At 42.9% G+C, this 13,162-nt stretch overlaps 1 protein-coding gene across 6 annotated transcripts in view; it reads left to right on the plus strand.

Annotated features, from left to right (window-relative positions):
• The first annotated feature begins 1,533 nt into the window (after positions 1-1,533).
• The window catches only part of RNF149 (ring finger protein 149), a 32,673-nt gene continuing 21,044 nt past the window's right edge, over positions 1,534-13,162 (plus strand). For 5 of the 6 annotated variants that reach the window (XR_006215649.1, XR_006215651.1, XR_006215648.1 and 2 more), the window contains exon 1: positions 1,539-2,464. Coding sequence is in view for 1 of the 6 variants with exons in the window: in XM_042981163.1 (XP_042837097.1) it covers positions 2,008-2,464 (457 nt within the window). In the remaining 5 variants the exon portion in view is untranslated. Of the gene's footprint in view, positions 2,465-13,162 lie in introns of all 6 variants that reach the window. The other variant, XR_006215652.1, reaches the window with a different exon arrangement.

Consider the following 13,162-nt stretch of genomic DNA (forward strand, 5'->3'; position numbering starts at 1 on the left):
TGTTCTCTAGCCTGCTTGCTCTTCTAGGCCTGGGACAAGGGGAAGGCCTTAAGCCTTCCTTTAAGCCTTTAAAACTAGTTTCCTGATGGGAAAGGGACAGGAGATCTAACTTCAAGGAAAGCTATGGGTTATGGGTCAGGCTGCATTTTACAGCAGTTTTAAAATGGAGTCCAAATGGGGCACTTGGATGGCTCAGTCAGTTAAGTGTCCGACTTCAGCTCAGGTCATATCTCACCATTTGTGGGCTGGAGCCCCCGCATGGGGCTCTGTGCTGACAGCTCAGAGCCTGGAGCCTGCTTGGGATTTTGTGTCTCCCTCTCTCTTTGCCCCTCCCCTGCTCATGCTTTGTCTCTCTCTCTCTCCTTCAAAAATAAATAAACATTAAAAAAAAATTTTTTTAAACCTCCCCAAAAGAAAAGCCCAGATGTTTTTATGGGGTTTTATTAATAATACATAAATAAATCAATAATAAAATGCAGTCTAAGAAGTAAAATAAGTCAGAAAAAGATACGTATCATATGATCTCACTCTTTTGGAATTTAAGAAACAAAACAGATGAACACAGGGGATGGGAATGAAAAATAAAACAAGATAAACACGGGGGCAGACCATAAGAGATTCTTAAATATGGAGAACGAGGGGAGGTGAGAGGAGGAATGGGCTAAATGGATGAGGGGCATTAAGGAGGGTACTTGTTGGGATGAGCACTGGGTTCTACTCCTAAAACCAATACTACACTGTATGTTAACTAACTTGAATTTAAATAAATACATTCTTTAAAAATACAGCCCAAGAGAGGCTGATAATAAAAAGGAGAAAGTGAGAAGGTTTAAGGCACAACAAAAACCCTGCTATGAGTGGCAACAGCCTACTTCCTTCAATTATAGATCCTTGTAGAAGGAGGAAGATGAGTCAGTCAGAAATTAATGTTCTAAACTTTTCCTGAAGCAATAAGGCTTTGTATCCACGGCAGTTTTAAATGGACTATCGCCCAGTATTTCTTTCCAAATACTTATTTATTTACTGCTATACAATTTAAGTGCTCATCTAAATAGGTAGTTAGATGCACTTATTTCAAAACTGCAGATTGCACATAAAATACCATAATAGAAAAGGCTGTTGTGAGCACAATGCTTGAGAGAAGCTACAGGGTATCAATTAGCATTAAATAATTGGCCACCAAACGTATCTGGAAAATATGTGCAGCTTGGTTCTAGACAAGTAAGGCCTCCGCCAAGTGCCTTCCATGGAAATTCATTCATTCATTCATTCATTCATTCATTTATAATGTTTATTTATTTTTGAGAGAGACAGAGACAGAATGCGAGTGGGTTAGGGGCAGACAGAGAGGAAGACAGAATCCGAAGCAGGCTCCAGGGTCCGAGCTGTCAGCACAGAGCCGCACGCAGGGCTCGAACCCACGAGCTGGAGATCATGACCTGAGCCGAAGTCGGAGGCTCAACCGACTGAGCCACCCAGGCGCCCCTCCACTGTAAATTCTTCATAAACATTCGCTGAACGACTCTACACAACCGCGCTCCCATGCCCCCCGGGCCCGCACGCCGAGGAGCTTCCCGTTTCTCCGACGGCTACTTCCCCTAGCTTCGGGGGCCCTCGAGGTCCTGTTACACAAGCTCGGCGTCTGGCCACCGGGCCCCCAGTGGCACAAGCCGGCGAGTGGGTTGCCAGCACCCGTCCCGGCGTCACTGGACCGCCTAACCGCCAGAACCAGACAAGCTCAAGGCACTGAGAGGGTCTGACTCAAGCCAGCACGCGCTGCTCCGGGATCCCCGGCGGGGAGGGGCCAGGAAAAGCCCCGCCCCACGCCCCGTTCCGCCAGGTGCGCGTGCGCCGCGGCCCCGCCCGCCCCCCGGCCTGGTTCTGCGCTGCTCGGCGGAGAGCGTCTTTTCCTCGCTCTCTGGCGGCTCGCACGCGCCCTCCTTCCCGACCTCAGGAGTCGCGCAGCTCCCGGCCCGGTCTCCTCCCCGACTGCCTGGCTGCGGGGCCATGGCGTGGCGGCGGCGTCCCGAGGCCGGCGTCGGGGTCCGCAGCGCGCTGGCGCTGCTGGCGCTGGCTGTGTGCGCGCCCGGGGCCCGGGGGCGGGCGTTCGAGTGGTATTCGGCCGTGGTGAGCACCGAGTACGTCGACCCGTACACGAACCGCACCGTATGGAGCGTCTCGGAGAGCGGCCGCTTCGGCGACAGCTCGCCCAAGGAGGGCGCGCAGGGCCTGGTGGGCGTCCCGCGCGCGGCGGATCGCGACCCCGAGGGCTGCGCGCCAGATACCCGCTTCCTCGTGCCCGCGCCCGGCGGCCGTGGAGCCGCGCCCTGGGTCGCCCTGGTGGCGCGCGGTGGCTGCACCTTCAAGGACAAGGTGCTGGTGGCTGCACGGAGGAACGCCTCGGCCGTGGTCCTCTACAACGAGGAGAGCCACGGGAACCTCACCGTGCCCATGTCCCACGCGGGTAAGCCGAGGTCGGGGGTCGCGGGGAAGTGGCGGGGGGAATTCTGCAGCCTAGTCATGGCCCGCGGCCCTCTCGTCCTCGGCCTTGACGCCCGCCTCCCAGGGGCAAGCAGCGAAGGGGCCGGGAGCGCGACTCTGACGGCCTCTGGCCGTTGGGAACTACGGGGGAAGCTCTAGGTTTGCGCTCTGTGACCCCCCCCCCCCGGGACGCTGTAGGAAGTTAGACGGGCGTCCAGACAAAATCAGATCTTCGCCTTGGGCCCTTCAAGTGAAGGGAGGTGCCATCTGGAGGAGGGCAGTGGGGAGAGAGAAGGAAATTAAAACCCACCGAAAGAGGATTGTGGTGGAAGGTCTCATGATTGCTAATCATGGGTCCCTTTCCATTCTTCGTTACCCAGAGTCAGGTGGGGTGAGAATTGAAGCTCTTTCCTAGCGCGCTCCAAGGTCTGGCAGCCCCTTCACCAACGTAAAGTGGTGGTTGGTGGCACTCTTGTTTTCTCCACTTTAATAAAGCGTGTCCGAATATTCTAAACTTTCGAATCAGAAAATCTGGATTTAAGTTCAGGTATGCTTTCTCGCTCTCTACATTAAGGTTAATACTGGCGCGACTGCCAGTTAGGTTCCTTGAGTCTTGAGTTCAGATGAAATTTTTCAAGTTGTGTTCATTCAGTAAAGATCTTGCTCTTTGCCAGGCAGTACTTCCCACACACCTATTCCCCTCAACAGGTTCTATCTTCAAGCAGTGATGACAGTTTAAAAGTCTTATTTTGCAAGAAGACATCCTCAGAACTGAATTCCGAGTCCCATAGGAGCAGTACACAGCAGAGTGGACATATTTCTGTTATGACTTCTAAGATCATGACTCTTGACTTACTGTGATTAAAGTCTTTTTTAAAGTTGCTGCTGTTGCAAGTCAGATATCCTTTTTCCTGTACTTTTTCATTCTGCTTTGATTTTTTTTTTAATGTTTTATTTTATATTTGAGAGAGGCAGACAGCGAACAGGGGAGGGGCAGAGAGACAGAGACAGAATCTGAATCAAGCTCCAGGCTCTGAGCTGTTAGCACGGGGCTTAAACTCACGAGCAGTTGAGATCATGACCTGAACCAAAGTCAGCCGCTTAACTGACTGAGCCACCCAGGCGCCCCTTTGTTTTGATTTCTTAAAGGCAAGTTAGAACTTAACTAGAATGAGGACAGAAAAGTGACTTTGGATTTGGCCTATTTTAGCAGTGATGGGAATGGAAATCAGTTGAGAGGTGAGAAAATGGAAACTGTTAGAACAACTCTTCCAAGAAGTTTGGGAGGGCTCAGGAGGTCCTGAGAAATGGGCAGAAACTATAGGGCAAGTGAGGGTAGGGTGAACAATGGTAAGCCATGTTTGATATTGGATGGAAGTGGTGTATCCAGGATAGAGAAGAGGTAACCACTCATGTGGTGGCAATGGGTGAGGCACCACCTTTGGTGCAATTATTACAGTGATTACAAGTCTACCTAATTGTTGTACCCAAGTCATGTTTCCATAAGACTACCATGAAAAGCCCTATCAGACTTCACAGAGCATTCCTGATACATCCTATTGATGGTTTTTCCCAATTTTAGTAGTTCTGTCAAAAAGGTTAGTGTGTCAGGATTCTGATTCTGGGTCCTTGCAATCTCTTTTGAGTCTACAACATCTTCATTTGGACCTTTTCTTCCTTCCTTCCTTCCTTCCTTCCTTCCTTCCTTCCTTCCTTCCTTTCATGTTTGTTTATTTTTGAGAGAGAGCAGGGGAGGGTCAGAGACTCCCAAGTGGGCTTCACACTGTCAGCGCAGAGCCTGACATGGGACTTGAACCCACAAACTGTGAGATCATGCCCTGAGCCAAAACCAAGCATCAGACACGCAACCAAATGAGCCACCCAGGTACCCCAGGACTTTTTCTCTTCAGTGGCAGGCTCATCAGCTACAATTTTCTAAATTTGTTTACTGCATTTTTTGATAATGACATTAACATTTTTCCAGGCTAATAGCACTTGCTTTAAAAATGGTTCAGCCGCCTTGCTTGCTTATACTAGTGACACAAAATTTGTCCAGGCCCAGAAAAACACCTCATCGATGTTTATTTGAAATCCTTTTCTTGTTTCTATTCCCATTATCAGTGTCCATTCAGTCCCTTTTCTGTGACAGTAATTGTTTGAGAAAAAAGACAAAAGTCACAGCTTTAGCAATTTTTTTTAAATGTGTGAAAGTACCCAGTGTGTAGGTACTGTGCTCAGTGCTCTTCATACAGTGTGGCTCACTTAATCCTCCTGACAGCTTTTTGAGGTAGGTACTTTAACCCCTTTTCACAGATGAGGAAACTGGCCCAAGGTAACAGGGTGATCTGTATATATAGCCAGATCATTCTTTGTTGTGGGAGAAGGTTTCCTGTGCATTATGGGATGTTTAGGGTTTCTGGCCTCTACCTACTAGATTCCAGTAGTGGTGCCCTGTTGTGACAACTGAAAATGTCTCCAGATGATACCAAATGTCTGAGGGGAGAAATGATGACGGAATCATCCAACATTTGAGCCACTGACTTCAAGGGAGATTAATTTGGTAGCATTGTGACCAGGGCATTAGACAGGAAAATCTTCAGAGACTCTTGTCAGACTTTTGGGCTAGTCTAAGTAGAAATACAGTTGACCCTTCAACAACACAAGGATTAGAGGTGCCAACCTCCCATGCAGTTGAAAATCTGCGTATAACTTTTGACTTCCCCAAAACTTAACCAGTAATAGCCTCCTGTTGACTGGACACTTTATCAATAACATAAGCAGTCAGTTAACATATGTTTTGGATGTTATATGCATTGTATACCAGATTCTTACAATGCAGTAAGCTAGAAGGAGGAAAATGTTATTAAAATCCTAAGGGAAAATACATTTACAGTACTGTACTGTATTTATTGGAAACATTCCTTGCATAAGTTGATCTACACAGTTCAAACCTGTGTTGTTCAAAGGGTCATCTGTATAAGGGCCAATATTATAGTGGTGACCAAAGAAATGGAAAGGAATGACCTTCACACAACTTGGCCCAACTGGGGACAAGGGTACAAATGTATCATGACTTGTTGAGAATGGAGTAGCATTAAGAATGGAAAGAATGGAATTAACTCAGAAGACAAACTGGCTTTGACATACTTGAATTTGAAATGTCACGCAGAACCTTGAATGCAGGTCAAGTTTAGGTTTCTTGCATTTTGTCAGGATGTGGCTAGAGACAGTAAAAACCGCAGATATCAATGGTTTGGGTGTTCCTGTGTAGCACTGTTGTCCTACAGAATAGGTAGAGGTGGCTGCTTGTAAAATTAAATTGTGATAGTCTTTTCCCAAATCTCAAGGAGAATTTCAGCAGTTTTATTTATTTATTTATTTTTTAAACCTGTTGCTTGACTCTACTAAATCCAGTATAAGATATTTTGGGCTCAAATCAGTTTTTTACTGTGGTTCTAAAAAAAAAAAATCATCAAGATAATATTCTATCAGAACAACTATAAGGACTGTTTAATCCCCTGTTAATTAATCTTAATTTCCTTTACTTTAGCAGACAGGATAATGAGCAGCCACTTTGGGCCAACTATTGTGCTTGCTCAGGGATAGAAATGCATAAGACACATGCCTACCTTTGAGGACTTTGGGGCATGGTAAGAGCGATAAACAGCTTTCTAGATAATATGGTTTGGACCTTGATGGAATTATATGCTTAGGAAACAAAGAAAGGACACGTAAAGCAGGTATTGCAAGGGTAACTAGAAGTCATTTTGACTAAGGTGAGTAAAAATTGGTACAGGTCAAATCATTAAAACAAAAACTTTTATAGAGTATTGGCCTTAGTGTAGTTATTGTCAGTTAATAAATGGGATGATCTTGGGGATGCCTGACTGGCTCAGTCGGTAGAACATGTGACTCTTGATCTTGGGGTAGTGAGTTTGAGCCCCATGTTGAGTGTAGAGATTACTTAAATAATCTTTAAGTAATAAATAGGATTACACTTTAGCTGAAATCTTGACCTTTTAAAAATAGATTCATTCATTCATTCTGCATACAGTTCACATTCTGTTAACAGGTGTTTACTGAGTGCCAAGTACTGTCAAGACTTCGAGCTATGTTTGAGGAAGGGGCCAGAGTTGGGATGGAGGGAGATGACAAAGATGTAGAAGCCCCTAGCGTCAAGGAAGATGTGCATTTTGCATTTGCAGAATATGGTAAATAGTTTTTTATGAATAATAAATTTTTGATGATGTTTAATGCTATACTCAAATGATCCAAAAATTTGGATTTGAATTAATGTATTTTGGTGCTGTAGGAAGACAGAAATGGCACCTCACAGGCACATAGAAGGTGGGATTAGCTGAGACAGTTCCCAGAAAGATTGAATTTTGAAGGACACGTTGATGGAGAAGGGTGTCTCTGGGTGTGTGTGGTAGGTGGGGTTGGACTATAGGACATTGTTGGTGTCAGGAATAGAATTGTAAAATGCTGATGTCCTGAGATAAAGTAACGCATTTAGGAACGCTGCAAAGAGGTGGATAGTATATTCAACAAATATGAAATATGTTTGAGCAAGTCGAATTATCCAAAACCTAATTTTAAATTCCAAGGAAAGAATCAACATTTGTTTTTGTGTCCTGCCAACACTTCCTAGCCAACCATAAAAACATTTGTTTTATATAATAACTTCAAATTTCAGAAACATTTACATTCATATTTAGTGTCCTATTCCTCCTGCAAAGCAGTCCATAGTATTCTCCTTATTGGGGCATTTCAACTATATAGAAGGAAAGCCAATATTTGCATACAGAAACTCTTCTATAGGTCATCACTGTGTGATGCTGGGCTACAAAAACTAATAAATAAGAGCAGGTAGTACTCGTCTAGTGAGGGAGAGAAACCTATAAAGAAATTGTGGTGGGTGTATAAAAAGCTGTGTCTAAGAGGCACTGATGCATTGCAGCCATAAAGGGGTAGGTGGTTCTGAGCAGCCTTGAGTTGAGCTTGTGCTGAATCAAAGATGTAACCAGGAATTTCCTAGGTTGGGGGCAGAAGGTGGAGAGAGTATGGAAGTTATTAGGAAAAAAAAAAAAGACCTGAAACGTCATGGGTTTCTTTTTCTGGAACTCTAAAATGTGTTTCTTGCTGCCTGAATCAGTTTTCTAGAACAGAAATCTAATCCACCACTTTAAATATTTCAGTAGTTCCCACCTCTATATAATTTCCTTTGGGAGGCAAAATGGTACACTAGACTCACATGTAAACTCTAGAATTTTGAACCCACTATTTTTTTTTTTAAGGTTTATTTATTTATTTTGAGAGAGAGAGCAAGCACAAGCCGGGGAGAGGCAGAGAGGTAGGAAGAGAGAGAATCCCAAACAGGCTCCGCACTGTCTGCACTGACAGCACAGAGTTCACTGTGGGGCTGGAACTCATGAACCTTGAGAACGTGACCTGAGCTGTAATCGAGAGTCAGATGCTTAAGTGACTGAGCCACTCAGGCACCCCTGAACCCACTATTTCCCAAGACAGGATTTTTTGTTTTTGACCAAGTGGTAAGAGGAACATAGAAATTTGAAAGGAAACGGAAACGTATGCAATTTTATTTTTGGCACAGAAGAGTTTTATGTTATGGATAGTTTGGCTTGCTAAAGAGTACTGTGTTTGGTATTTACTATTTGACAGGTTTATGATCATGTTCTCTGTACACAGACCTTGTGCTAAGTAAGACAAAAATAAAACTGCCTTCAAGGAGTTTCCCTGTAATGGTGAGAGGTATAGATTCTTTGGGGAAGGAGGGGGATTGCACCAGGTGACATTTTTTTACACAAGCATGATTGGTAGCAGTGTTAAGGCCTTAGGAAGAAAAATCTTGAGAGCTTTCTCTCCCCGGTCCCAAGTCTTTGAGCGTCTGTGCGTCCTGTGAAGAAACAGAGGTGTTCAGTTTAGAAATAAGCTATGACTTGCTCTTTTGTGCCACTAAGGCTCTCTAGGATTGGCCTAGGGAGGAGGCAGTGCATCAGGAGGTAAGGGCAGGGCCGAATAAGGTGCCTGTGCCTGGCAGCCCTTGGGGTCATTTATTTTCACTGAGCTGCCCTGCTTCCAGTTCATCCCCAAAAAATGTCCCAGAAAAGTAAATCATGGGATAGAATGAATCTTCATTCTGAGTTTTATTAATTTAAAGTGGTTCCCAGAAGCAATCTTGCTGCTATAATTAGCATAGCAAATGGTTTAGCTGTCATCCTAGACACTTTTTTTTTTTTAATGATTTCTTTTAACCCAGTGAACTGTTTTAGTTTCCTAGGTAAAAATTTTCAAGTAGATATTACAAGTGTTTTCAGTTTAGGTTATCCTTCTGATAATTGTTGTGTGTTAATAGCCCCTCCCTTTGAAAATTTTGGTGTCCTTGGTGCCTGGTGGCTCAGTGGGTTGGGCGTCCAGCTCTTGATTTCGGCTCAGGTCATGATCTCACAGTTCATGAGTTCAGGTCCTGTGTCAGGCTCTGTGCTAACAGTGCAGAGCCTGCTTAAGATTCTCTCTCTCTTTCTCTCTCTGTCCCTTCCCTGCTCATGCATGTGCCCTCTCTCTCAAAATAAATAAAAAAAAAATTTGGTGTTCGAGAACCTCTCTAATCTCAATTCATCTTCCACCTCTCATTCATTCATTCATTTATTCAACAAATATTTATTAAACACTTTCTATGTGCCAAGTTCTATGTGAGGCACTGGGGATAGGAGATCAACAGGATAACCTTTACATATGCAGTAGTTGCCCCCCCCCTTATCCATGGTCTCAGCTTCCATGGTTTCAGTTACCCACAGTCAACCTTGATCTGAAAGTAGATGATTCTCCTGACCTATGCTCAGAAGGTTGGTAGTAGCCTAATGTTAGGTCATCATGTCCACGTCACTCACCTCCCTTCATCTTATCATGTGGGCGTTTTACTTCATCACAAGAAGGGTGAGTACAGTATGAAATATTTTAAGAGAGACCACACTCACATAACTTTTTTGGTAGTATGTTATAATTGTACTTTATTATTAGTTGTTCATGTCTTACTGTGCCTAATTTGTAAATTAAATTTTACCTTAGGTATGTGTAGGAAAAAAGCATAGTATATATAGGATTTGGTGCTATCTGTGGTTTCAGACATCCACTGGGGGTCTTGGGATATATCCTTCGTGAATAAGGGGGAGACCACTATATTTTTATCATTAACCAAACAGGACCAGTCACCATCCCAAATAGGTTTTTATGGTGATTTCACAGCCTAGAAATCCCCCCTTCATTGGCTTGGTAAACCTTGTCTGTCCTTCAAGATGTAGTTCAAGTGTCCTCCCAGGGAAAGAGTTCTGTCCCACCTCAGACAAAATTATCACTTCATTTCTGTAGCTCTTTGTATTCTACTTTCATATTAAATAAGCAACAGTCCAAAATAGAAAAATTCTCATTCTCATTTTATAGCTGAATAAATACTCTCAGGGTAGATTCTCCAGACCTAGACAGTGGATAACAGTCAGATTTGAACCCAGCCTGTGAGGCTCTGAAGGCTGGGTCCCCCATGAGGAGAGGGCAGGGCAGACTTACCATGTGGGAGCTGGGTCTTCAGACCCAAGGATTGGCTTTTCCATGCGGTGTATGACATTGAGCAGCTCTCAAGATTTCAGAACCCTCATCTGTAAAATGGTAATTTGGCCTCTTTCTGCTGCATGTGAGATATAAATATGAAAGTGCTCCAAAGTTATTTTCCCCAATTAACACAAAGAGCATTATGTCTGTACCAGAAGTTTTATGTGGCTGTAACCATAGCATAGAAACAGTTTTGTTTTCTGTATAAAACTTTTTAACTGAAATAGGTACGTAGGGTTCATTAAACTGTTCTTTCTACTTGAGTCCATACTTGAAATTTTCCACCAAAAGGGATTTATGAAAAAGGCTTTCTGCTTATAAGGTGCCGTGTAATTACAAGTGGTGTAACTATCATAATAATTGTTTCTGTAGTTGTCTTTCTCAGCTTTAGATGTTTGCTTTCCTGAAGGCAGGAAGTGCCTTCCCCCTTAGCGTGTCTCCCCAGTGATGACACGGCAGACTGTGTGAGTGTGGAGACCAGTACAGTTCTTGTTAAGTGACACTTTGAGGCCCGGGTCAGAGGATCGGCCTCCAGGCCGGAGCCACCTTAGAAGGGTGCCCTTCTGGTGTTTCAGTAACTCAATCCTGATGGCAGCGGGGGGGCCACAGTGGATTTGCTACAGATTCAGTTTCTCTGCAAAAGAATTGCGTTATAAATCAGTTTCGAAGCGATGCCAGAGAACATTCTTTATGTGTATTTTTAAAATTAGTTTTGAATAGGTAATATGTGCACATGATACAGAATTTTTACTGTGTCCAGCTCTTTCCCTCCAGACACAGTCAGGGTCCCTAGACTCTGGGTCACATTCCAGAGGCAGTCTAAATTGATACGACATCTAGATCTTTCGTCCACACAGTTTGACATTTTGCTTTTTTCCTCTTTTGTCGTGTTGAGTCCTATCAGTGCTAATAGTTGCCGCCTCAGTCTGCCCACATATCCTATGTGTATTTATATAGGATTTATATAACTCTCTTCCTATTGATGGACGTTTAGATTGTGATACCATAAACTTAGAGAAAACAAATTTGACAACAAATATCTTTATAGATAGTTCCTGTATACATACACAAATAAGTTCCCCCCTGCAGTGTGCAGGTGTGCAGATTTGTGCTCACTCTTGACAATATAGAGGATCAAAACTTTTTGATCTTTGCCAATCATATGGACACAGATGGTCCCCAACTTACCATGGTTTGATTTACGATTTTTTGACCTTATGATGGCACGAAAGCAATACACATTCAGTGGAAACCGTACTTCAAATTTTGAATTTGGATTTTTTCCGGGGCTGGCGATGTGCCCTACAGTACTTTCTTGTGATGCTGGGCAGTGGCAGCAGCCCCAGCTCCTCCTACACCACACAATCACGAAGGTCGACAACCGATACAACCATTCTGCATGCAGACCACCCTTCTGTTCAGTTTTGGTACTGTACTCAATAAATGACATCAGATAGCACTTTCTTACAGGCTTAATGTTAGAGGATTTTGCCCAACCTTAGGCTCTTGTAAGGTAGGCTTGGTTGAGTGTGATGTTCAATAAGGAATATTAAATGCATTTTCTGCTTAGGATATTTTCAACCTATGATAGGTTTTGAGGATGTAAACCCATCATAAGTTGAAGATCTGTTTAATGTTTTCATCTGTACCCTGACTTAATGTGTTTAAAACCCATTTGTTGGGGAGTGACCACAGAGGCATTCAGGTTTTCTATTTAGGGTGATGGTTGCACAATTTTGCTGAATACACTAAAAACCACTGAATTGTACACTTTAAAGAGGTGAATTTTGTGGCGTGTGAATTCAGTTCTCGCCGAAGCTGCTATGTGAAAAAAACGTATTCATCTTTTCTGCAAACTGACTTCATTTCCTTTGTTTTTCTGTTGCTCTTTCTCTTCCAGGAAACTGTTTTCAGTCTTTGTTGTGTTATATGCCTTTTTTTCCCCTTGATGACCATTTGCTCTTTTGATCTTGACTCCTTGATTTTGCTCTTTTCTAGCCACATGGAAAATTTTCATGTTTATATTTCCTCTTTTTTATATATTTAAATCTTTGATTTAGTTGGGACTTATTTGGCATAAGTTGTGAGAAAGGGATGTAGCTTTTTTTCTCTCAGATAATACCCAATTTTCCCTATACTATTTTTAAAAAAGTAATCCATTTTACCCCAGTGATTTAAAATTGCATTTTTATCATATACTGAGGGTTTTTTTTATATATTAGAGTCTAATTTCTGGACTTTTGATTCTGCCCCGTTATTCTGGTTGTTTCCTGTGCTGCTACTACACTGTTTTAATTACTTTTATTATAAAGGTTTAGTCTGGGTTTTATTGTTTAGAAAGTTTTCCCAGTCAAAAAAATATTTTTGCCCGATCATTCTTGATTGTTTTCTCCTAATGAACTTCAGAAACAGCACTTAAGGATTTAAGAATACTTAAATCTTGAGGGGGCCTCAAGGGGCACCTGGGTGGCTCAGTCAGTTAAGCGTCCAGTTCAGCTCAGGTCATGATAGTTTGTGAGTTTGAACCCCACATCGAGTTCTGCACTGGTATCACAGAGCCTGCTTGTAATTCATTCCTCCCCCCCCCACCCCCCGCCTGCCTCTCTCTCTCTCTCTCTCTCTCTCTCTCTCTCTCTCTCTGCCTCCCGTGTTCATGTACATACACACACACTCTCTCTCTCTCAACAATAAACATTAAAAAAAAAATAAAGAATACTACTGATATTTTATGGTTATTAATCTACAGATGGAATTCACCCATCTTTACCCATTCTTTCCTATTATTATTATTATTATTATTATTGTATTATTGTATTATGTCTGCTCATGTCTTCGGACCAATGTTAAATAATAGTGATTATAGTAGAAATTCTCAGATGCCTCCTTGTGTTTAATAGGCATGCTTTGGGCATCATGTATTAATGTTCATAAGTGAAATTAGTCTGTATGGTTCTTTTGGTTTCACTCCCATGTTTGGTTTTATTCTCTAGAAATAATTTCTAAACTTCCTTTTTAATTTTTTTAATCTGTGGAACAATTTTAGTACTATTGGTTT

Source organism: Panthera tigris, chromosome A3 (genome assembly GCF_018350195.1).
Source record: "Panthera tigris isolate Pti1 chromosome A3, P.tigris_Pti1_mat1.1, whole genome shotgun sequence".
NCBI lineage: Eukaryota > Metazoa > Chordata > Mammalia > Carnivora > Felidae > Panthera > Panthera tigris.